The sequence below is a fragment of the Telmatherina bonti genome (assembly GCF_933228915.1).
Source record: "Telmatherina bonti genome assembly, chromosome: 17".
In the NCBI taxonomy this organism is placed as follows: domain Eukaryota; kingdom Metazoa; phylum Chordata; class Actinopteri; order Atheriniformes; family Telmatherinidae; genus Telmatherina; species Telmatherina bonti.
In genome coordinates, this window is record NC_136615.1 from 22,647,710 (window position 1) to 22,673,506 (window position 25,797).

General features: G+C 40.6%; 1 protein-coding gene across 1 annotated transcript in view; it reads right to left on the minus strand.

The window, feature by feature from the left end:
* The window catches only part of LOC306768749 (transmembrane protein 132C), a gene marked incomplete at both ends in the record, with an annotated part of 172,219 nt that overhangs the window by 51,736 nt on the left and 94,686 nt on the right, over positions 1-25,797 (minus strand). Inside the window, one exon of the mRNA XM_079257173.1 lies at positions 13,580-13,723. Coding sequence (XP_079113299.1) covers positions 13,580-13,723 — 144 coding nt within the window. The remainder of the gene's footprint in view (positions 1-13,579; positions 13,724-25,797) is intronic.

Genomic DNA, 25,797 nt, shown 5'->3' on the forward strand with positions numbered 1-25,797 from the left:
TTTAAAAGGATTAAGGCATTTGAATGAAAATCTTTTCATACAAAATTGTGTGCTGCCTATTCCCGACATCAGCCGATTGTAGAAAACATTTGGTGGCATTCAAATTAAACCAATTGAGAAGCTAACTGCTTCGTCTCTCCTCTCCATCATTTAACACCCAGTACCTTCAAAATCCCTTTCACATGTTCAAGGGCATGCAGCACACCTACATGCATACATCTGCATACTCTTATCTTTTACTTACAGTGTATAATGCAAATATGTCCTCCACACACATAGGTTGCCTTAATCTCAATGCTCATTCTGTAGTTGAGTACAGTATTTGAAGCAGTGTTAATTTTCTAAACCATTTTGTCTAATTCAGGGTTGCAGGGAAGCAATAAATAGGAGAGAGGCAAGGTAAACCCGAGACAGGTTTCCCATTTAGTCAAATAAACATAAAGGCTTGTTGTACATGATCCGTACAGGAGTAACCTGAAACAGCGAGCTCAATAACATCCATGTGTCTTGCTGTGTGAAGAGCTCTTCCACTGGAACAGGATTGCACTGGAGGGACCTTTGATTTAACCCAAGTTGTAAATGCAGTCCTGCAAGCGCCTGCATGGTCTGGTCATTGATTGTATGCGTTTATTCAGTATCTGAGCTAAGCTCGGTGCAATCAGAAAAAAAAAAAAAAAAGACAGCACAAGGCCCTTTGACCTCTCCCCAAGAAGTGAAGAGGACTGATTATTGAACTCCTTTCTCATTCAGTCTTCACTCATCATTGTTCTGTCAATGACTCCAGTTTCTAACGACTTTTCAGAATGGAGTAAAGCTGCCTTTTAGCCATTAATTCACGAACCCAAACAATGTTCTTTCGCTTCAGCTCACAGTTTATAGGTTGTAGTACCATGTGACCATTGAATGAGCAAAAGATTTTTTATTTAAATCAGATTTCACATTGTGGATGCCTCCCTAAAACAGTTGCAAATTAATCTTGCATGCACAATTTATGCAAATTGTTATTGTGGAAAATGACCATGATCTTCACATTAAGATGCTTCCATTGCTTATTATAACAAATGTATGTGCTTATAACAAATTTCTGCAATTTCGACAGCGGGGGACAGGATTTACATAGGAGAGGGTAAAAGAAAACCATTTTGCATTTCACATTAAGGATGAAAAAAAGTAGGAGAACCTGTCATGGAGATGAGGGGGAGAAGTGATGGGAGCAGGCAACGACTGCAACCCCTTACACCGCCTCTGGCTATTATTACCATACTGTATCATGAGAAGAATCAATCAAATTTGGTAGAAATGTACATGCTCTTTCATGGCCACTTATATCTTCAGACAGATATTGCATACAGTGCACAGCTCAGTTTCCACATGTGGCACGAATTGAGATTTCAACTGACGACATTACATGTGTTTGTTCGGCCAACAAAGCTGATTCCAATGGGTTGCAGTTATGACAAAGAAAAATTTGATTGGTTTGATTTGAGGTGCTCGATGGATGGAAATAATAACTTTGCTCTTCCAACAGGAATGATGGGAATGTATTTGCTCCAGTTGCTCTACTCCTCAGGCGCCTATGATTTGGAGTCATCCTTGCCATGAAACTTCAAGGGGAATGCATTTAATTATTTATCACCTATAACAGCAAGTTAATGTCACCCCTTAGCTTATGCTAAGAGACAGTGATGAAAATGTAGGGTAAAGGGGTTTTCTATTGAGCTTCTCATGATTATAATTTCCATTATCATTATGTTTGGTATTGTAACATCAGAGATCACTGCCAGGTGTGTTTTTTCTCAGCAGGTGATGTCATGTAACAGTGAAAGATCTCGTAAGATGTTCAGAGCTTGACGCAATATGTAGAGTCCTATTGGCTATTTGTATTGCCATTTTTTTCTGACTCTGGAAAAGAGTATGCTAATCGTTCTGCTCCAGAACAAGCTCCCATTCCCCTCCAACTCACACTTGCATCCTTTGTTCCACAGAAAGACCCTTTGAGGCTCATGTCACTCCCTCAGCAGATGGCTGGGGCAAACACAGAATGACAAACCTCGATTTCACTGATGCTTTAAACATGATTTCGTCAAGTGCTGCAAAACAACGAGTTTTTAACCTATTTTCAAACCAGAGCTTTACAGCATTGCAACTTCACTGCAATTGTTTCTCCTTTTTATATATAAACCAAGTCCTGGAATAAGTTTTACCGTTCTAATGCAATGAGGAGAATTATGATGAAACACACATTGCAAAGCACACATTGTGGGCTAAAATTTAATTCTATTTCTACTGATGTCTCGTTGCTTTGTCAGTCAATGGTGTTGTTTGTAGATAGCAGCCTGGAGAACTTTGCTTTACAGGCTTGAATCTTTGTGTAGGTGTTGTAAGGCTGTCTTGACAGTCTTTCTGAGTAAACCTACTCCCACTTGCTCGCAGCAGGAGTCCTCTTGCAATAGTAGACAAATTCCATGTGATGCCACGTTTTATGATTCTCTGATACTTTGAAGGTGAAAATATGCCGGAGGATCGTCTTTGTTCCCTTGTTTGTTTGTTTGGGTTGTTCATGTCAGACAGAGCACATGCTTAGGTGTGTCTTCATGCAGAAATGACAAATTTATTCAGTGGAAAAAAAAAACAAAAAACACCTGACTATGGCATATTTCAGATGCATCGCCTTGTTCAGGTTTGCACTGCGCTGGCAATTCCACATCAGGTATCAATGAATGAACATCCGAGGAACTTTTCTTTAATTTTTTTCCCCTCTTTTTGTTGTTTAGAACCAGAAACTTTTGTAATACCCATATGGTTGGATAAAGACAATGGGATATTAAACTTGTTTTGATCTGGCTGGTTAAGGATGCGACCCTTCCAAGACATTAAAAAAAAAAAAAAAAAAAAAAAAAAAATATATATATATATATATATATATATATATATATATATATATATATATATATATATATATATATATATATATATATATATATATATATATTGTTAGATGATATCTGAACAACAATGAAAGTTCGTGGCAATCATCTGATCAACCCTGGAAATAAAATTTAATGAATGAAATGAAAATAAATGAATACTTTATTAATCCCCAAAGGGAAATTCAATATTGTAGTATATAATAATAATTAATTTGAGGAGATCTTGTTCTGGAGGCTGATGGCTGCTGGCAGGAATGATCTTCTGTATCTTTCAGTCTTACATCGGATATGAAGAAGCCTCTCACTGAACATACTTTGTTTTTTCTTCACTGTGTTGTGGAGAGGGTGTAAAGAATCCTCCATCATCTTCATCAGCTTGTGCAGCATTCTTCTTTGGACAATCATCTCCAGTGGCTCCAGAGTGACTCCAAGCACAGAGCCAGCTTTCTTTATCAGTTTGTTCTTCTTGCTGAATACTTGTCCACCCAAAAATGGGGGGGTTGATGGGGAGGAGTCAATCATGATTGAGAAATAATTTCAGTTATTGCTATTTTTTTCAGTAACATGACTCAAAATCTAGCTTTGTTACCTCTGTATATCTTGCCTTTTTTATCTGTGTCTCTGCTTTCTGCAGGAGACAAAAGGTGACTGATGACACTTTTACCAAAACTGTGCGACGCAAACGGGAGGCAGTATGAACAATTTCTCGTGCACATTTTGATCAAGCAGAAAAAATGTACAAACATATGTCTTCGACTTCTTCCCCTGCAGTCTGCACACTGCCCTCTCTTTATCCTCCTCTGGTGTGTTTTACATGACCAAGCCATGCTTGTTATGCTAATGAAATTCCTTGTAAACAAGCTACAAATTAATGCCTATTATAAGTAATGGCTCAACTAATGAGCTGTGTGTTTAAAACTTAGCCGAACTCCAGTAGACTTTGAAACTGAAGCTGACCTGTCCCTTTTTCTCTTAATCAGCCATACTGTAAGGAAATGTCTCTTTATATCCTCCGCACAAGGATGATGAAAGAGCAGAGGATGAGTGATCCCGTAGACCCGTTAGCCATTTAATTAAGTCAAGGGCAGTGGGGTTCTAATAAGTATTCCAACAGTACATATTCTAATGGCTCCTGTGGCCTATGAGGTCTTGTCATTAAAAGTATTGTAAGCTGTTTTTGTTTACAAAAGCAACCTTTTAAACTTAACCCTTCTCCCCACAGTTCTTATTATGCTGCATTCAATGCAGCTTAAAAGCGACGTGTTTGAAATCACATCATTTACTTGACATTGAATGTTTAGTGTGTAGCTTGCTTTACCTAAACAACCAATGAATTTACCTTACTGTTTTTTTTCTTTTATTTTTACTTTTTATAGTACTTGTAAAGTTTGCAAATATTATTTATTGCAGTAACACAAAAAAAGGAAATTAAACAAAAACTTTGGTTGCAAAAATAATGCAAATCAAAGAAATACAGCCTCTTATCCTGTGAAAATGTGTTTATATGAAAGTTTACTTACTGTTAAATGGAAAACCTATGTAAGAAAGAGATGGCAGTTAAAACTGGTTGTTTTTCTTTAGTACTTGAACCAATTTTTTGTGAATAGTTGTAATAGTTAGTGCTTAAACATTCATTGCCAGTCAGTGATGCAAGCAGAATTTTAGGCTTTCACCACAAGAAAAAAAAGGAAAAAAAAACTGAACCTTCCTCAGACCCTTGCAATCCTGCAGACTCACTGTCATAGATCATTTTGTTATGAATAAACAACAATAAAATTATAATCAGCGCTGTTCAATCGGCATCAAGGCGTACTGTACTGGTGTCACCGACTCTTTGCCCAGGACATTGGGCGTTGTTGTTACACCTCTCTCTTGGCTACGTGATAAGCCTGACATGGTGTGTAGCTTTGTCCCCAATAAAAGTCTATTATTCAATCATTTTTGAGGTGTGCCACAGACACAGTATGTTTTCTTGGGATAACGGCGGATACAGCCCAGACACACAGATGATTTGCAGTCAGCTGGTGACAGCACTGCTGGGGAATTTTCTCAGATGACATTAGTTTTAAATGGTAAAGGAGAGGAAAGATGTCATATGGTGTTTTAAGTGTCTTCAAGAAAAATAGCCGAAGTTTTGGTGGCAAATCCAGCTGGTTTTGGGTAAAATTGAAGAGTAGGAGAAAAGTTGTGTTTTCTAGGCGAGTACACCACATGACATCGTTTTGCCCCGATCTAACAAACATGGGAGCTCTAGCTGCACCGCTAAAAATATGTTCCTCAGTGAGCGAAAGTTAGCAGTCATTTTATTATGCTTGCCGATTATATTATGAATGCAGCAGTTTGGTAAACTGCTTTCTCGTAGCTCAAGCACCCAAGAGAAGCGTTCCAGGGGAGCAGCAGTGAAACTTGGCTTGCTTGTTTTCTTGAGGAAATAAAAAAAAAAAAAAAAACCCCACACAAAAGGAATTGCCATATTGAAAAAGGCTGCTCATACTTGTGGTAATATTTGGACAGCATTCCACTATAAGATGAGTCAAGTCAAGTTTAATAACTTCCAAAACAACAAGAGCATGTTGACCAGAATGTAACAGGCTAAATGAAACATAATAACCAGGGGTCTGACTTCATTTTCTTGTGCCATAAGTTTGTGTAATAGGAGCACGAGGTACTTTGTTTAATAGGGTTTGTTACAATTACTTTTTTTGTTTTAATATTACAATTGCATTAATTTATTGTGCTAATCCACAAAACATAATTAGATATATAAATCAGAAGTGCAATTTGATTATTTTTACCCCGAGTTGACGAGCTGGTGTACCGCAGCAGGGAAACGTCAAACACTTCCAGGACTGCTACCCCTGGTGTAGATGGCCATTAAATCGCCTGTGCTTGCCTTCATAAAGCCTTGCTCTTGCTTTTATCATGTTTTCTGCGTGCTCTCTGCCACTTCAGGTTTATCCACACTACAATGACTTTTGCAAATAACCAGGCCGTGGAAACTGAAGTTTAGATTTTGTATCTGTCCGAACATTGTTGCTTTATTCTTTCTTTTCTTATACATTTTTTGTTTAGAATAGAATTAATTCATCAATAGTATTATAAAAGTAATTAACTTCAGTTTAAATGTCATGGTCAGAATAATTGCTGATGGCCGTTCTAGTGTAAATATTAAAAAGTCACACTTCTTTTAGAATTTTGTAGGTGCCAGTCTGATCTGTGTGTAAGCATAACAACAGAAGAGGAGAGAAGCCGACAAAGTGTCAAGAGCGGGACGAGCTACGAAGCAGAAAGGTGCTGTATTACCAGTCATCGCAACTTTCCCACCATGTTTCTGAATAAACCAGCTTCAATATTACACTAGGGCAATACCAGAACTGTTCATCCGTAAAAACAGCATAACTTAACTTGTAGTAACATAAACTGTTACTACAAAGCTGCTGGCCTGCCTGTCAACAAAACTAGCACCTCCTTCCTCAGTTAGTGAGCACCACCACGGCCCACTCAGTTGTTCTTTAACCCATCTGTTACAAACCCCCAGCTCGCCAGAGAAAAGGGGCAAGTGTTCGCAAACATTCAGCGTACAAATAAGTCCTTTTAATTAAAAGGTGTTTATTTGCCGGAGAGTTTGCCTGATACTAACATGTAGGAATGAAGGTTCACAACATTGTAACAGGTTTCACCTGTTAACATGTCACAATATCACTCAAACGACACAGTGACAAAACTATTCAAAGAAAAAAACCACAGTTAAAACTGTGACAATTCTCAATTAACCCTATTGAGCTAAAAGATGCAAAGATTTTAATCTGTACAGCACCACAAAACCACTTTCCAGGTTGACAACCAAGGTAAAGAGTGGCAGACTGAGCAATCAACACCCAGCTGCCGTGATTGCCTGCCAGCCTGCTCCTTAAATAGTGCTGATGAGATGGGCCCAGCTGGGGAGGATGAAGAGTCAGCCAATCCTGCATGGGGATGGATCAGCCAGCCAATCACCAGAAGGAGCTTTGCAGCCAGTTACAGGATGGAGTTAAAGCAGCCAGCCAATGGTCTAGAGCAGTGTTTCTCAACCACTGTGCCATGGCACACTAGTGTGCCGCGAGAGATTATCAGGTGTGCCCTGAGAAATTACCCAATTTCACCTGATTGGTCTAAAAAGAAGCTCTTTGTTCATCCAAACAGGATAATAAAATTCTGTTTTCTTGTGTTTATCTGATTTCCATTTGAGAGGCTTTGACAAGTTGGACTGTATGAAACAAACAAACAACAACAAAAAAAACATTTTAGTTGGTGATGTGCCTTGTGATTTTTCAATGAAAAAAGGTGTGCCTTGGCTCAAAAAAGGTTGAAAAACACTGGTCTAGAGGGGACGGCACAGTCAAATTTATATAAAGTGGTTGGGGGACGTAACACCATGACGGTGGCTGATAATTATCTGGTGTGTCCTGGATGTGTTGCCAAATTGGCAGGACTTATTTGCCGTCAGGGTCTGGGAAAAACGTAATAAAGTAACTCGTGTCTCGACAACTTTGGTTATTGTAAATATTCCAATTCACAGTCCGGACCACTTGGTGGCGGTGATGCATCAATTTGTTTTGGTCGACTCCCAAAAAACATAAAAAAGAAAGTAAAATAAATAAGGAAAAATGAGACACAACAGAACAATGAAAGAAAATAAAAACAACAGAGAGATATTTATGGAAACACAAGAGCGATAAAGGTTTTCGAACCAAACCATCCCATACCAACCTGGACCTGCTGGTAGAATTGGGGCTTCATGCCCTGTTCAGGTGTTTATTTTTTAGGCTTTTGTGGTTTTTGTTTTAGGTGTGCTAAAAAATAATTTCTTATAGAATTCCCTCACATCAGTAAGCTACGCTACATGAATCTACCTGTCAGTGTCTGTGCGTACCTGAGACGTTGCAGGACTCTGGCTGTGAAGGCGATCTTGGAGCTAGAGCTCATTTTTGCCCCCCCCCCCCCCCCAAAAAAAAATGCCAATGGTAACACACATGCTGTGCTTACCAAACTGTGCTGTTTGTACAATGATTAGCACAGTAAACCCGTACAACCTGTAATTTATATATCTTTTTGCATTTACCTTGCATTTGTGGGATGTAGATACATATGTGTTTTTTTTCCTGCAGAGAGGAGGACAGGGGGGAGAGCGAGGGTTTAAAAAGTTTGAGAAGCACTGACTTACACTGAAAAGCTGTCATATTTTTCTTTACAAAGCTATTCTTGATCGGTCCCATCTTACGTACTGACACCAAGCCTCAAAAATGTATGAGAAGTGATTGTCTTTGCTGCTAAGAATTCCTTTTATCTCTCACAAAAGCCTGAAGTGAATTTGGCAAAAGGATTTTCAAGTATGCTGCTTCCTCTATTTGGAATCATCCACAAAACCACCTGTATCTCAGACACCTGGTCTCAACGTCTGAATTTTTAAGTCAATTTTTTTCTGTTTTCTTTTCTTTTCTTTTTTTGTTACGTTCATGTTAAACGGACTTCAGCTGCAAAAAAAAATCTTTGTTTGATAAGGCTAATATTTGCTATCCCAAAGTTTCTGCATTTTATTCTTTATTTTCTGTATATTTTATACTCCAAAATATGTATATTGCTGTGTATAATCTGCTTATTTTGTTGTGTAAGCACTGCTGATTAAGTTGATCCTTGACCGTGACATGCAATCACCATGGTAACTTGATCCCATCATCCTCAAAGTCATGCTTTATGAAAAGATTTGCTTATTGCAAAACCCCACTGGCAAAAAAAAAAAAAAAAAAAAAAAAAAAAAAAGACCACCTCAGCAAGGATGGCCAAATTCTTGCAGAAAACTTTCTGTTCATACATGACATAAATGTTTTGATTTAGCTTCATTTCCAATTTGTGTCTTTGCCAGTGTACATTGATTGTGATGGAAACAAAGTTTCAAAATGTTAAACCCAGCCATAATTGTTGCGGGATTGGTCTGATGACTTTTATATTCATTATGGTAAATATCAGAGTAAAATTAGAAGAATGGCAGAAATATCAACACATAGTATATTGTGCTTGAAGGTCTGCTTGATTCAAGGAGTCCTGTGATATTATAGATAATAATATCAGAAAACCAGGTTTGAAATGACCTGAATAATAATATTTGAATTTACTTTTGAAGTTGATAACCTAAGCTTCCATATTTTAGTAAACTGTAGATATATTCAAAAACAAACAGCCATCTGGAATCATCTTAATCTCTTTCTACCAATTAAAGAGATTGAGCATAATTTGGTGACTGTTTTCTCTGATTGGAGCTCTGAGACAGTCAGCCTTAATCACCCAGTTATCCCTGCAGGCCAGAAAACCTTCCCAGTTAGTACTAGTCTCTCCCTGAACACTAGAGCATAGGTCTCTATAGGAAGCATTTGGCTACTTGGCTGCTGGAATGTGCACAGAAAACGTGCACAGCTTTGAGACTTAAACCGTTCAATAACGGTGTATACTTTGTGTCTGTGCACGTGTCCCATTACTCTGAAACACACCTGTTTTTGCACCTCTTTCTTGTGATTTTGCTCCTTCAATATTTTCTTGGCCTTTCAGAACCTAGTGCACCTGCAACACACTAAATTCTGAAACAATCGCAGCCAATTCATTTGATATCTTCATCATGAAAAAGTTTCACAACTCTGTGCATAAATGTGCATGACTCAACCACATACTCTCATAAAATCACATACAACAAAGTGGAGTAAAAAACCAGCAATTTTTGTATTCATCTATTTACTTACTAATTATTCAAACTATTCTGTCAAGATTTGCTTATTTGTTTTCACGAGGAAACAATGTCTGCAGACAATCTGACATAGTGATGTGAAATGAGTGAAATGTGATCCTGATAGGAGAGCATTTATCAGTGAATATTTTTTCTGCTTATGGGAGGTCCTGCTGCTGTGCATGCTGACTAACTGCCGGTGCCTAGAGAGACACTTAATGGAGTGTAGTCCTTATTAATGTTCCACCTTGCTTTCCCTGCAGTTCAAAATATCTGCTATTAAAAGTTCTATAATCCACATTAAAATGAGTCTTTGGTGCCAAACAAAAAAACAAACAAAACAAAACACCATGTTGTTGATTGTATTTTTCTGAACATGTAGATACAGAAGAAGAACCTATCCATGACCTATTATAAGGTGATGGATATGAGACCGGTGGTACTCAATATTTTAAGTGGAAGCATTATGGAGCGCATATATAGCAAATGAATTTCCCAAGGTCATTAGGAATTATAGAAGGCTTAATTGGTCTGCACTTACAATTGTTGATTTGCAATGGAAACTGTAGAATAATTAGTTCAAATATAAAGTTAGATGAGCACATAAGCTGAAGGTGCCTGTGGTTATTTTGTTAAGGTCTGATGCTTCATCGACTGAATTTAAATAAGGGTTCTGGTATGCACAATTGTACCTTGACATCCACAACGTTGCTTCAATGGACCAGCGCCTGAAGCCATGATACAACTGTAAGGATGCTCTCTAGGGATAACGAGAATAGAATAGAGCGATAATGGCAAAACTATTTTGAGGTAAGAGAGCGGGGTGTGTGAAGAGGACCAGGGTTAGTATGACTTGTATACCTATACATTTTATTCATTCATTCATTTTCCTAACCGCTCAGTCCAATTCAGGGTCGCAGGGAAGCTGGAGCCTATCCCAGCAGTTTTTGGGCGAAAGCTGTATTCATTGTTTCGGCTGGAAAAAAAAGATGATTACTAACACAAAGAATGTAGTGTTTACTTTATTAGCTTGTCTCCTCGATACACTGAAAGTAACTAGAATACAACACAATTCAGAGATTAATCTTACTGTGTTGCTATAAAAAATATTGACTATCTTTATTCTAAAAATGAACATTTTCTGACCTTTGCTGTTTTTGCCTTCAACCAACAATAAAATATGAGAAGTTCTGAGTGTATTAACATTAACATGGAAATAAAAACAAAAGGCATCATAGTTGGTCTTGAACACAATTTGCATGAATAATTAAAAGCTGCTCTTAACGCTCCATCCAAGCCTCCCTGCCTGCTATGAGGATTTTTTTGAGTTGTAATATTTAAGATTTGAACATTTTGAAATGACCTTTTCCCTCCTGTCCTTGTAGAGTTGTAACTTTACAAAGCAGTCACATGTAACTGCTTATAAAGGACGATGTATCATGCTTTCCACAATGTTGGTTTGTCTGTCTGTCTGTCAATAGCAAATTCACGTAAAAAGCTATTGATGGATTTCCATAAAATTCTCAGGAATTGCCACAAATTGCATAAGTAGCAAGTAATTAAATTGTGGGAGTGATCCCATCTGGATCAAGGAATATTTTACAGGATTGTTTACTATTTTGAGATGAGAATAATTTTCCAACAGATTTCTGAACAGATAATGCAATCATTAGCAAAAAATAAAAAATATATAGGATGACAACATGGTGGATGCCAAACACATTTAAATACAAATATCTTGGTGTGTAAGGTTTTGTTTCTGGGGCATCTATGCCAATGATAGAAACATGCTGTGATATTATCTTAAAGTGTATATTAAAGTATGAGGTTGGTCTCAGGGTGAAGTATTGGGCCTTTGGGGGTTTTTCTCAGGCGAGTGATCTTATGACTTGGCATTGGTCTGCGCTCTCTGAGTGCTTCTAGTTTTATAACTATAACAACTGTCTATTATAAATCCAAGTTTGAACTGTTTTTATAAGACATAATATGCATCAAACAAACTATACCTTTTGAGACACTTACAGCCTTTGTTATTAGAGCTGTGACAATGTGTTTTTGTCCCAAATCGATTCAATTCCTATTTTTTGGGTGCCAATTCAATTTAAATTGTAATTCTCACGATTCTTCGATATTGTTGATTTTTGTAGACTGTAAACAAACAAACAAAAATGTACAAAACTTTTTTCGGTAGTCATTTTTCTTCATCTCAATTTGGAAAAAACAACACAGTTGCCAGACCATCATTCTGCTGTTATAATGCCCAAGAAGACAAGTAAAAAGATCAAAATATTATATTAGATTATTTGTAATTATTTGAAAAAAAAAAAAAGATATTTTTCAACAAAATCAATTTTAAAATTGTGAAGCTAAAAATCCAGATATTCTTTTTTTTTTTTTTTTTAATTTAATTTCCCATCCCTCTTTGTTAAACTTAAAATTTCCAAAAATTTAACTTAATATCTGATTAAAGCGTTTGGCCTTGCTACAGTTGGTAGCTGCAAATGGCATTCTTCTGTTAAGGATTGCGAGGCAGGATACCAGAGTCTATGAATGACCTTGATTTGAGCAGTACTGTATAATTCAATGTCTCTTCTACTCAACAGGACTGTGGGAGAGATGCATGTAAATGATAGATGACTTGTCATTCATCACTGTCATCACCTTGACACGCAGGAGGAAATAACAACCCAGCCAGGGTGTGTCACTTCCTGTGTGCAGCTACTCTGTCTTTGCTTAAAGCCGTTTAAGTGCTTCGCTGAATGTCAAATACTGTGTGCTGATGCAAACACGTTATTATTCATAAATGGAAACATAAATGTGCACACATACATGCATAAGTTGATTTAAACCCCGCCAACGACATTGGAAGGATCCAGATGTCAGTGAACTTGTTACAATTGTGAAATCATTTGGCAAAGCTGAAGCTACTTTTTCTACATAATGGCTTTGAGTAGGTTTTTCAGACTTGCTATAAATTACATTACATTATGCTGCATTCTTTATTTAAGTGCTCTTTTATTTTATAGCCCATAAACAACTTTTTTTTTATGTCCTGTACTTGAAAGCCATTTTCAATACTGTAATGTATAACCTGTCTGAAACTAGTGTCAACTGGTTCCCACAATAAAACGGAAAGGGAAAAAAATGGCTTCATATAAAGTGGCAACTAAAGCTTGTATGTTAGACGATATAAAAGTTTTTAAAATTTAGTATTTACTGAAAAATGACTTCAAACTCAAGAGAAAACTTAACTAATAGAGGAATATCACCTGACTTGCCTTTGGGTTCACTCCAATATGTAATGACAGGACTATATGCAGTGGATGGATACATTCTGTACTGCAGTGTCTCTGGATATCCATGTGGATATGGATTCATATTTTGGACCTTAATTTTAGCAGAGAATAACCATTTTCTGAGCTTTCTTACAAAGAAAGGGTAATAAAAACAGCTCTGCTTTGGCCCTTTATGCTGCATGTACTGGCGACACTGCTTGGAGTAACTAATCCACTTTGTCAGATGCTTGTAATATTGATGACTGAAAACTGTAAGCCGCTGAAGTCTTCAGGCTTTGACCAAAGCTTCAGATGTCAAGATGGTCAGAAAAATGTTGATTATCATCTGACATTCAGTACGATTTAAGCCAATGCTTTGTTAAACAATACATTTAACCGAATTTACTTGGCTTAAAACCAGTATGTGTGGTGGTGCCAGTGAATTAATTGAACAGATGCTGAGTCATGTTCTCCTTAATCTTTACTTTTTGCAATCACTGTCTACTGACACCTGTCTGAGAAATAAAGCATGCTGCCGTTCTTTGGTTGTTCAGCAGTGCATTGAGTTTGTTTTGCACTCACATGCTTATTAATCAGTAGAGAGAGGGAGTTAGACCTACCTTTGACTGAAACTGGTCTCCTTTCTGTGACAGTGCAAGGTAACAACCCTGTGACCCTCACTTCTGACATCCTGACTCACAGTCCACATAACAGGGTTACTGGCTCTAGCTCCCAGGAACACCACACCATCCTTCAGCTTGACCCTGAAACACAGAAATGCATGCTGGTCAAAAATATGACACTTGTCAATACTGGAACAGTGACCACTGAGCACAAAGGAATTTCTAGCATCTCAGAAACGCACGTCGATCATCTGTCTGCAACACACTTGGATGTGGAAGATGAAAAATGCTGGCGATTATGCTTCAATTTACCCAAATTACTTATGATATAGAGCTGCACAATTTGTTGTTTGAGCATCATCATCGCAGTGTACATGTGCAAACGCACATCATCCAATGTAGGAGGCGAAAGGATGTTCTAATTAAATTTTTCTTTTTTCTTTTAATTTTCTTATCAATTTCAGTGGAACCTGGCACAAAGGTTTGTTTGTTTACAATGGAAATAAACAAATCTTTACAACACAATTCATGTTTGCACATTATAGAATGAAACATTTACTCAGGACCTCGCACAATAAAAGCAAGAAATAAAAGACAACCAGAATAACTCTCAAATACAGATAAAACCACACTTGTAACACTCTCAAAAAGGAGGTAAGATCAGTGCAGGTTAATTATTAACAAGATAGTAGGAGTGCTGCATAATTTAAAGAATTATTCAAGTCATCCGTTGAAAATTCCAGTTTTCGTTTTTCTTTTTGGAAAAAAGTATTACAGGGTTAAAAAAAAAAGAAAATTGCAATGTCAGTTTTTTCCCCAATATCTTGCAGCCCTATTATGATGTGTTTGTCTGTTTTCTGCAATTTCTGCAAAGGTTGTTTGTCTGTCTGTTGTATGAATGAATGAATGAATGAATTTTCACCTAATCTTTTATTTCAGATATACACAACATCTTGTATCTTTGGAAAAAATTGAACTGCTCTGCATAATATCTTACATGTTACTAGAATTGCTTTGTTTTCAACGCTAAACAGGCCAAAATATGATTGAAGGGTCATATGTGGACTCAAATGGAGACAAAACAGCCTCCCTTAAAATAAGAAAATCAATAACAACTTGCACTCTGATGAAAAAAACCTTATGGCAAGTAAAAGATGCCTACTGGCTTTTCACTGGAATCCAGCAAAGTGCTGTCTACGTTTAGACTGGTTGCCAGGTTGCCTTAGTCAGTCAGGGACTGTGATGGCAGAGAAAGACTAAGGGCAGAAACTGCAAATAAAGAAAGCATGAACTCTAAATGTAACATAAGTAGCAAAAAAAAGGCATCCATATTATATATATATATATATATATATATATATATATATATATATATATATATATATATATATATATATATATATATATATATATACACACACACACACACACACTTGTAGCCTCCAAGGCTCTTCCAGGAGGAATAAAACAACTTTTATTTTCCTTTTCTGTTTCTCCTTGGCAGGATTAAATTATGGGCTCTTGATCTCCTCTTGCAGACAGGGGGGTGTCATCCTAGAGGACTGGAGAAAATGACCTTTTGTGACCCGAAAGAGGAGGACGGCTTTGGGTGTATTAGGTTTCTTTTCTTTTTCCCCCCAGATAAACACACAATTCACATTTACCTCCAGATTTCTCTTTCAGGACCTCCTGCAGACCCCAAACCAGATGGTCTGAACAAAACCTCTAACACAATTTACAGTCCCTTAGGTCAATAGATACGGAATGTCACATTGAACTAAGCAACTGGCTCTTGTCAAAATGACACCTTTACACCTCCAGATAAGACTCAACGGCGCCAGGAGAGAGACCCGGCAACTCTGCTTTGATCCTCCCCGAATATACATTCTGGGTGACAGATCCACCCCTCTTCCCACAGGAAGAAACTCCAGATGCACTTCTTTGTGTCTGAAATCTCCTTTCACTAACTGGTTTAATGTAGCCTACATGATTTTTGTTGATAGGTTTGACTGAAGTTTCCCTTTTTATTCATTCTCATATGTGATTTAAATCCTTGAACTGATCACACATCCGAATCAATCATGAACACTTTACTACATAATGTTGGATATATCTTTCCAAGTTTGGAACCCCTGTTAAGCAAATAATAGGAATGGATAAGAATGTAACACTCTTTCAGGATTCATCGGCTGAGGAAGACAAGTCATGCCAATGGATTAATCCACACTTGATAAGAAATATGTGAAATATACAACAATTGGGTTTCATGTGTAAAAGTATTACTATTGGTAAATGTTCCCTTTTCAAGCAAACAAAACATCTGCATGAGTCCCCAGAATGTTGATTGCCATGCTTAAAGCTAAGAAACAAAGTTAATAATTTGATTATCATGATCATGTTAATGAAATGGGAGAAAGGAACCAGGGCCCGCAGTGAAATAAGACCTGAATCACTCCTACCCTCTTGGTTAACAATCAAAGCTGACCTGATTGGGTAAGACTGACCAGCCTTCTGACGATTAGTGGTTTGCGATTGGTCAGGACCTAGGAGGAAGGGTCCAGTTAAATGGACCCGCGCTCGGGACTTAGCACTTCTTCTTCTTCTCTTCTTTTTGTTTGTCCTAGCTTGTTCTTCTGTCTCGGCCCTTGACTCTCGATCGCCGTGATTCTTGTACTTTGACTTAAGTTCGTTGCCCTCTCGCAACTTTCCGCTGTACGCAGCTGTTTCTTTGTTCTCATAAGTTTACTCCATCTCTCTTCTTTTGTGCGCGTAAGATCTTAACGAGATAAGTTCGAACAGAAAAGTAATATTTGTGTTGAAGGCGAAACAAGCCTTGTTTAAGTTTACCCAGCGAACATTTTTTATTTTTCCTTTTTGAGATCAGTAATTCACCAGAACCGCAGTTCCACTAATTTTTGCGTCTGTACAAGTACTGCCTACCCTCAGACAGTACGCGTGGAACACAACCTTTGGAATAATTTGAGTACGAGAAACACCGCCCTTGGCTCTGGGATTCTGCTGGACAGAGATCCCAACCCGTTCATCAGAGCAGCTCCAGACCTACTTCTCCCGACGCCAGAAGGTCCATTTCCCGGAGACTTGCAGTCCAGGACAGAACCACCCGGCCCGCCGGCTCCATCAACTGACCCAGCGGGAAAAAGTAGGATCTTCATAGCGCTTTGATATCACTTGTGGTGTTCAACAGTACATCAAATTTAACCAAAGTATAAATATGAATTCTCATCCAAACACTAAGTATAATTTTAACAAAGATTTAAGTGAAATAACGATACCGATTTAATTGCTTCAATTCCAACCAGTTCCTTTCTGCCCCATTTCATTCAATTCATTTTTACCTCTCATTATTACTATCATAAATGAAAATCCCTGTAAACAAATTCACTTGACCATCTCACCAATAACCTCTCCATCATTGCTCATTTTCACTGCTGTATGTTTACCATCATTGTAATAAATATGTATAATCAATTCATCCGTTCTTGTCATAATTTCTGAATGTACAATTTCTGGTTCATTCGTTCTGAGAATTTACTACTTTAAGTGAGACTGTGTTTATTGAATTAAGTATATTTCAGGTTTTCTCATCCTCCTGAATCTTAAGTTAAGTAAAAGTGATGAGTGGTGCTCCGAGGTAATTAAAATTTAATAAGTAGTAATTGATAGAGGCATAGTTTTACTACATAATGGTGCCGTCCGTGTGAGGCCAAGAATCCGTTAATGAATCAGAAATTGCATTCAGAAATTACGGAATTATTGGGAAGCGCGCTGCGCTTAACTGCATGATACTGTTCCATCTGTTTTTCGAGCCGATTGGGAAAACGCAGAAGCGTGTTCTGTGAATGATCTCTCTCTGGGAATTTTTATACACTTGGTAAATGTTGTGCTTTAATTGTTGGTGAACTGGTGTCTTTACGAATAAGCACCGGATGTGATTTGTAACTGTCAGTCTGCCAAACTGCAGACATTTGCATGCAAACGCGCCAAGACGCGTATCCAGGCCTGAGCAGAGTGAATTGGGTGCGGAATCCATCCAGGGTCATTCTGCTGGGTTCAGAACCGGCTGTCCTGCGTGTTCCAGGCGGTTGCTTTCTGTAACTCCACTCCTATCCTATCGGGGGAAGTAGCTAATCCCCACTGCGATAGAACCGGTCTCCGTAAGCAAGGAGCCGGTAGGAGATTTGTTAATTCCCGTTGCAGCGTAATCCTGCAAACGGATGTGATGGTAGCATAAAGTGCTGATATTTCCCCACAGAAGGGGGGGAGAAAACTCCAGACGGAGTTTATTTCGCTGTTTGATTAAAGCGCAAACAGGACAGGAAATTCCTGTTACCTGCCGGTAAAACCCGCAGGTGCGCTGTGTTGTCCCGTATAGCGGGAGATATCTGTGAAAAGCGGCAGACCGTACGGTCCGAGCCGAGTTGAAACGCCATTTGAGCTGTGCTGTTGGTTTGTGAATTGTGGGACAAGAAGTCCGTGAAATCTGTTGTTTGTGGGAGCGAAGTGAAGCTACTTCGGCTGCCATTGACAGACTGACCACTTCTGTAAGTTGGGGAACACCTGTGGGCGGTCCTAAGCGTGTCATCGGTGACACACCGTCACCTCCTCTTTGGGAAAACCCCAAATGGTTTCGTGGTACATTGCCGCCATAGTGTGGCGACTCGTGGTAACTGCCGAACCCTTTGTACATTGTGTAAAGACCGCGCCATCGCGTGGTGTGCTTGTATGTTGCAACTTGTGGTCAATCTGGAGAAACAGTGACGCGACTGGCGACCTGTTGGCAGTGAGACTTAAAACTTGACTGAACCCCGCCGTGGGAACCTTGTAAATACCGTGAACCCGGAAGTGAATTGTATGTGCCGTGGGAAAGCTGTTGTGGCTTGTGTTTTTAGCAATAGCTGCTAAGCTGTTGTAACTTGTGTTTTTAGCAATAGCGGCTACGCTGCTGTAGCTTGTGTTTTTAGCAAGAGCTGCTAAGCTCTGTGTTCAATGTTTATCCTCAACTATACTAGCAAATGGTGAATGATTGCACAGATAAGCATTTAAACAGATTAATCCATTTAACTCCTGTGGTTTGCTTATGTTTTCTTATCACATGGGTGGTAAAATAGTCATAAGTGGAATTGAGCGGAGTCAAAAGTAAAAAGAGGAATTGCCTTTTTCAAACTGTTTTACATTTTTCTAGCTTAATTTTGTTATTGAAGTTTCAATCATACATAGTGTTTAAGAAAACACAAGTGCATTTAACCCCTTGTTGGAAGTTTATTATTAGTTGTTTACTATTAGTAAGCCCACATTAAGAATATGTAAATTTGCTTCTCAAATAATTGCAGCAATAAGCTTGTCTGATAACTATTTAACCTTGTGGCTTGTGTATCAAGAAAATTTTGTGATTTTATTTCTTTTGCTTAGATAACTGAGATCAGCATAGTTGTACCTTATTACTGTGGCATACCTCTCAGTTTGTAAACCACTGCGAAGATTGTAACACTAATAGGTTAAACTTAGATATCAGTAGATCTACCAACATGAGTTTGACAGGTAGCTTAGCAGGCCAAAGCGAATCCTCAGAAGCAGAGGAGAGAGCCTTGTTAACGCTAACGGAGGAAGTTGTGCCAGGATACTTGACAGCAATCCTAGATACAGACCCAGCTAACCTTCAAACAATCTTGAATGGATTGATTGAGGAAGTTGAGAAGAAAGTGCCAAAAGACAAGATGCTGACTAAAACTCTTGCAAATTTTTCAGCTGTCATCTTTGGCCAATTCAAACATGCCCAAAACCTGGTCACTCAAGCTTCCGTGAAACTCTCTGCTCAAAAGCAGAAAATTTCACAGTTGAAGGAGGATAAATCCACCCTTCAGCAGAAATTAGACTTGTCTGAAACAGTAGGCCAGCAGAACAAAGTCCAAATCCAGCAATTGACTGCGGAACTGGCTACTTTGAAAGGTGACAATCAGGACCTAGAAACCCAACTCAGGGCTCAGGATGAAGAAAAACTCACCATCCTCCAAGCCACACAGAAAATTGAAGAGCTAAGTACAGACTTAGCTGCTTGCGAAGAGCAACTCGAGTCAGAGCAAACTAGGACTCAAGTTTTGGAAGAACAGCTAAGTGAAGCCAGGGTGAGGTGCGGAAGTGCTCAGGAGCAATCCGATACCTTAGCACGCCAGCTAAACAGCGTCAAGGCAGAAATAGACGCAGAGCGAATAGCAAAGTTGGAGGATTCTGACAGGTGGAAAGGCCAACCCTCTGGTCATGACCCTAAGAATCCACCTGTCATCCCTGATAGATTAAGTCCAAAGAATCCATTCAGAAGCGAAGGCAGAATGTCTGATGGGATCAGACGAAATGCCTTACCCAGACACTCACCCATGGCCGACCCTTTGGGTCCTTCCTACACAGAATTAGCTAAAATCGCCAAAAACATCAACAAATTCAATCCACAACCCCCGTATAATTCCGATGTGAGAGGGTTTCTACGAGACTTGGATTTTCACTTGCAACGATTTCCCCATGCTTCCATTAATGACAAAATCTATCTGATCAGACTGTCAGCCAACAGGGAAGTGAGCCGGTTCTTAGACAGACAGCCAGACACAGTCATGGCTAATTATGACTTACTCTGTCAGGCGCTCGAGCAAGAATTTTCCAGCGACCTGCCTCAAACAGGACTGGGCGCAGCCATGTTGATCAAACAGGGTAGGCCAGAATCTCCACAAGAATACTATTTTAGGCTAAGACAAGCATATTTTGGGCCCCAGAACTACCCAGATATGGAATCAGACCTCTCTTTCCGGACCCTCTTTATTCAGAACCTGCACCCAGGAACCAGTAGACACCTAGGGGTACTGGGAAATCCTACAACATCTACCACACGCCAGTTACGCAAATGGGCTGCCATTGCTTACCAGAAACAAAAGCAGGCAAAAGAATCCAAAGAATCAGAAGTACTCCAAGTGGGGGCGGAAAAACCTTCCCTGGAACTTGAAGGAACGCAGGCTGGTCCCTCTCAGCATGACAGCAGCAAAGGAAACAGAGGTGGGAGATCAGATAGGAGTTTCTCCACCCCCAGGTATAACCCAAGGCAGACAGGTACCCAGTCCAGATGGACAGGCAGGGACCATAACTTCTCTCCAAGAGAACACTACAATCCGTCAGATAGACAGAAATTCCCCTCTCATCGATACAAACAGTTTCGACCTAGAGGTCACAGGGATGACTACAGGGATCCCCACAGAGAGGGTTCTCCTGACACAGACCGCTGGTCGCCACCTCCGAATTACTCCCCAGGTAAAGATAGAGGAAAACACCGTAAGAGCTCCCCAGGAGCCGCAGCCAAGTCCTCAAAACAGGAAGAGTCACTCAGCTCAGCTGACATTGATAAATTAAAAGCACTCCCGGAGAGACTTTCAGGAAAACCTAAGGAAAAGGATCCTGATGTGTTAACAATCAGCATACCGGAGAATGAAACCCATGACTCACCTGACCCGAATTCCTCCCCTGAAACGAGGAAGGTGGAAACACCCAACAGATGTGTAAATCCTGGAAATGACAGTCAAACTGACCCTGTTCATGCTCCAGGTGTGTGTTCAGCAGAGGGGGGAGTCGAGGATTCCCCCACTGCTGTCTTAGTGATGCAAATTGACCAAACACGCAATGCAGCTCAGTCAGGTGAGGAAGCGATCCCAGCAGAACGGCCAGTTCTGGAATTTCTCAGTAGTCTCACTGAGAAGGGGGTAGCGAAGAAATGATATCTCTTATTAACCCTGGAATCAGTATTGAGGTGTGAAGCGTTACTGGACACAGCAGCTGACATTAGCCTAATGTCAACCTCGCTTTTCAATAAACTGAAGTCAGCAGCAGAACAAGACCGCAGACAGCTAAGACTGCAACGTTGTGAGCTGGAAATACGACCATACGCAGACACAACTACTACTCTGACAGCACGAGCACTGATACAAATGAGAATCGGGCCCATGACTTTAGTCCACCCAGTGTATGTATCCCCTCTGAATAAAATTCCACTGCTGATTGGTAAAGACCTCCTGAACAGATTTGAGCCCTTGATTGATTTCAAAAGGCTTAATTTATGGGCCCAGGTCAGACGACCCCTACCTCTCCTGCCTACTGACCAAACAGACTCCAGCTGGGTAGCTGTTGACATGGTAACCCGGCAGGACATGACATCACCGGGTCTCAGTCAGCTGTCTGAGCAGAAACAGACTTCAGCTGACAACACCCCCCATGGTGAGCCTGTAACAGGCTTATCACAACGCGACACTTTTCTGTGTTCCCTACTGACAGAGAACAAACACACCACAGTATTTCCCCAAAATACTGGGAGGCCTCAAACTTCAGGATTCTCTGGTTGAGGATGTGAAATTAGCTTTGTGGTCTGATAAGTCAGCAATCAGCCAGAAACTGTATGAGACTCTGAGAGCTGACAATCCTGAGCTTCCCTCCACAGAAGCAACGACACGATTCCCCTCAGACAACAACCCGACCACTATTCTGAAAGCTACAGGGGTCTGTACGCTTAACGTGACATGGAATAACAGACACATGTCTCACAACTTCCTGATCATCCCTGACCTGCCCCACTCGGTGTACGTTGCAGGGGACATCCTAGTCAGATCAGGGGTACAGGTAGACACTATCAACAACGTCTTGTGGTCACTGACATCTCCAGGAATCGATTCTGTTCCTCCGGATCCTAAGAATGACCAGACAGATGCCTTGGCTAAACAATGGGCTGTCCATGGCACGGCAGGGTCGTTTGACCCTGCATGGCTGCCATGTCCCGCCGTAGACCCGCCCTCCCACCCAATGGTTTCTGTGATCACAAGATCACAAACCTCCACCGCTAACCAGACCCCGGACTCGGCTGAGTCCCTGTCTGTTACTCCTGCCTTCTCTGACTCTGACTTAATTGCTCTTCAGGCACAAGACCCAGCCACGGCCTGGTTGATCAACTTCCTTTCGGATCCCGGCTCGTCGCCTCCCTCTGCAGCTGACTTTCATAATATTCCTGACTTGAAGGGCCTCTTTGCAGTGCGCTCCTCCCTGCGTGTGGTGAAAGGTGTGCTGGTGTTTGTCTCAGGGTCGCTCACATCTCCTGCATACGTGGCTCCCCTTAGCCAGAGGGGGGTCATGCTACAACACACGCACAATTCTCCCACTGCTGGGCACAGAGGAGTAAAGGCAACACACATGCTCAAACAGCTGCAGAAGTTCACAGTGACTCAGGCTGAGCTGAGCGGAGTGAACAGGAGGGAGAAACGGTTCATCGGAGGACTGTTAACTGCAGCGGCGGCACTGGGATCCCTGTTCAGTCTTGGAGTGTCTTCAGTAAACGCGGTTAATGTGGCGGCAATTAAACGTCACATGAATGAGTTGCAGAATGAAATTCCAGTGATCCAACAACAACTGAAACTCCAAACAGAACAATTAGCCACAATTGGTAAAACGGTGCGAGAAACTGTTGTTGTGTTAAATTCCCAGGGAGAGGCTCTTCGACGAACAACTGCTGCTGTTAATTCCCTGTTGGCTGTGTTACAGGTGGACTATGCTTACACGCAGTGGCTAACAATGCTGTTGGCAGATTACAACCGAGACGTCAGCTCATCCATCGACACTCTCGCCATCGGTCGCATTCCACCCTACCTGGTCCCCTTCAGCCTCGTGGAGGAGATCCTGACTGCCACCACGGGGGACATGGTGTCGCCGTTACAGGCCCACCTCGCTTACACGCTAGGTAGTGCAATCCCAATACACGTCGACCCAGAAGCGCGGGAGCTGGGATTCCTTATGAACCTCCCGATAGTGACACCTGACAACATTTATCGGCTGAAGGATGTTGTCAACGTCGGACTGTGGCGCGGAAACACACACGTAAAGATACATACACCTGATGTCGTCGCCTACCATGATAACACGCCAGATTTATACCTTGCGCCCAACCTTCAAATGTGCACACTCACCCGCGACATTCACTACCTCTGTCCCAGCAAACCCTTCATCAGAGATGACACCGGCGGCCTGTGTGGCATCAGGAAACTAAACCAAGATTCCAGGTGCCCCACCACGCTCACACCTAAATCTCAGGTGACATCTACTCAAGCCGAAATAGTCGGGACCAGGTGGTTAATAAACACCCCCGCAACATTCGCCACAGTAAACTATGATCAACATGACACCTCCAGTAAACTGGAGCTCCCAGGTCACACTCTCTGGATCTCCGTTCCGGAGGGCGCTATTGTACATGTGGGGGATCTGGCACTCTATAACTTGAGCCCAGAACAGTACCACGTGGGACTGGAAATTTCCGACTTCTTTAAAGAACACGCGCTGGAGCTCAGCAATGACGTAGTGTCGCAGCTCCAGTACGAAGGAGCCAAAATTGTGGATGTAAGCCCGGTGGAGAATGTACTGAAAGATATTGCAAATAGAGAACAGAGACCCGTCCAATCACTGTCCTACGCATGGTCCACGGCAGACACCGTGATTGCGGCGATGGTAGCGCTCGGTTATATTTTTGCATTCGGGATGGCATATTGTTACCTGCGCCATGCTAAATCACTCCGACGCGAGCTGGAGAAATGCAGACAACGTGCGCTTCATATCCGAAGACGGAAGAAGCCGAAACAAACGGTAAACACCACAGACTTGGTAGACTTCAGTGAAGGGAACTCTGAGGGAGAGGATGGTCCCCCACCCTCTACAGCCATTTTGGAGTTACAAGAAGTCTAAGCCTTCCCTAAGCCCATAGCACGGAAAATTAGTACATCTAACTTCCCCTGCCTCTTAATATGCCTTATATATCTTTTTAATTTCTCCTTTGGTTCTTTTGCATGCTTTACTTTTGTACGTATTATCCTCGAAATATTTTAGTTCAATAATGTAGAGGTACTAGTGTTTATGATTTAGTAATGCATGAAGAAGAGTGTTAATGAAACCTGAATTACGTAGGAAAATTAGTAACTAGTTGTGAAACAAGACCTTTGATGTACTGTGAGACACCATTTGTGATTGTCCAATAAAGGCCCTGTCTCCACCCAAAACGGACTGTTCATGGAATCTCTTCAGTCCGGATCCTTCCTGGAATACCCTCGAACGACGGTGCAGCCGAATTCTTCCTTGGACCCAGAACCGTCTGCAGTGGGGGATTATGTAGCCTCCAAGGCTCTTCCAGGAGGAATAAAACAACTTTTATTTTCCTTTTCTGTTTCTCCTTGGCAGGATTAAATTATGGGCTCTTGATCTCCTCTTGCAGACAGGGGGGTGTCATCCTAGAGGACTGGAGAAAATGACCTTTTGTGACCCGAAAGAGGAGGACGGCTTTGGGTGTATTAGGTTTCTTTTCTTTTTCCCCCCAGATAAACACACAATTCACATTTACCTCCAGATTTCTCTTTCAGGACCTCCTGCAGACCCCAAACCAGATGGTCTGAACAAAACCTCTAACACAATTTACAGTCCCTTAGGTCAATAGATACGGAATGTCACATTGAACTAAGCAACTGGCTCTTGTCAAAATGACACCTTTACACCTCCAGATAAGACTCAACAGCGCCAGGAGAGAGACCCGGCAACTCTGCTTTGATCCTCCCCGAATATACATTCTGGGTGACAGATCCACCCCTCTTCCCACAGGAAGAAACTCCAGATGCACTTCTTTGTGTCTGAAATCTCCTTTCACTAACTGGTTTAATGTAGCCTGCATGATTTTTGTTGATAGGTTTGACTGAAGTTTCCCTTTTTATTCATTCTCATATGTGATTTAAATCCTTGAACTGATCACACATCCGAATCAATCATGAACACTTTACTACATAATGTTGGATATATCTTTCCAAGTTTGGAACCCCTGTTAAGCAAATAATAGGAATGGATAAGAATGTAACACTCTTTCAGGATTCATCGGCTGAGGAAGACAAGTCATGCCAATGGATTAATCCACACTTGATAAGAAATATGTGAAATATACAACAATTGGGTTTCATGTGTAAAAGTATTACTATTGGTAAATGTTCCCTTTTCAAGCAAACAAAACATCTGCATGAGTCCCCAGAATGTTGATTGCCATGCTTAAAGCTAAGAAACAAAGTTAATAATTTGATTATCATGATCATGTTAATGAAATGGGAGAAAGGAACCAGGGCCCGCAGTGAAATAAGACCTGAATCACTCCTACC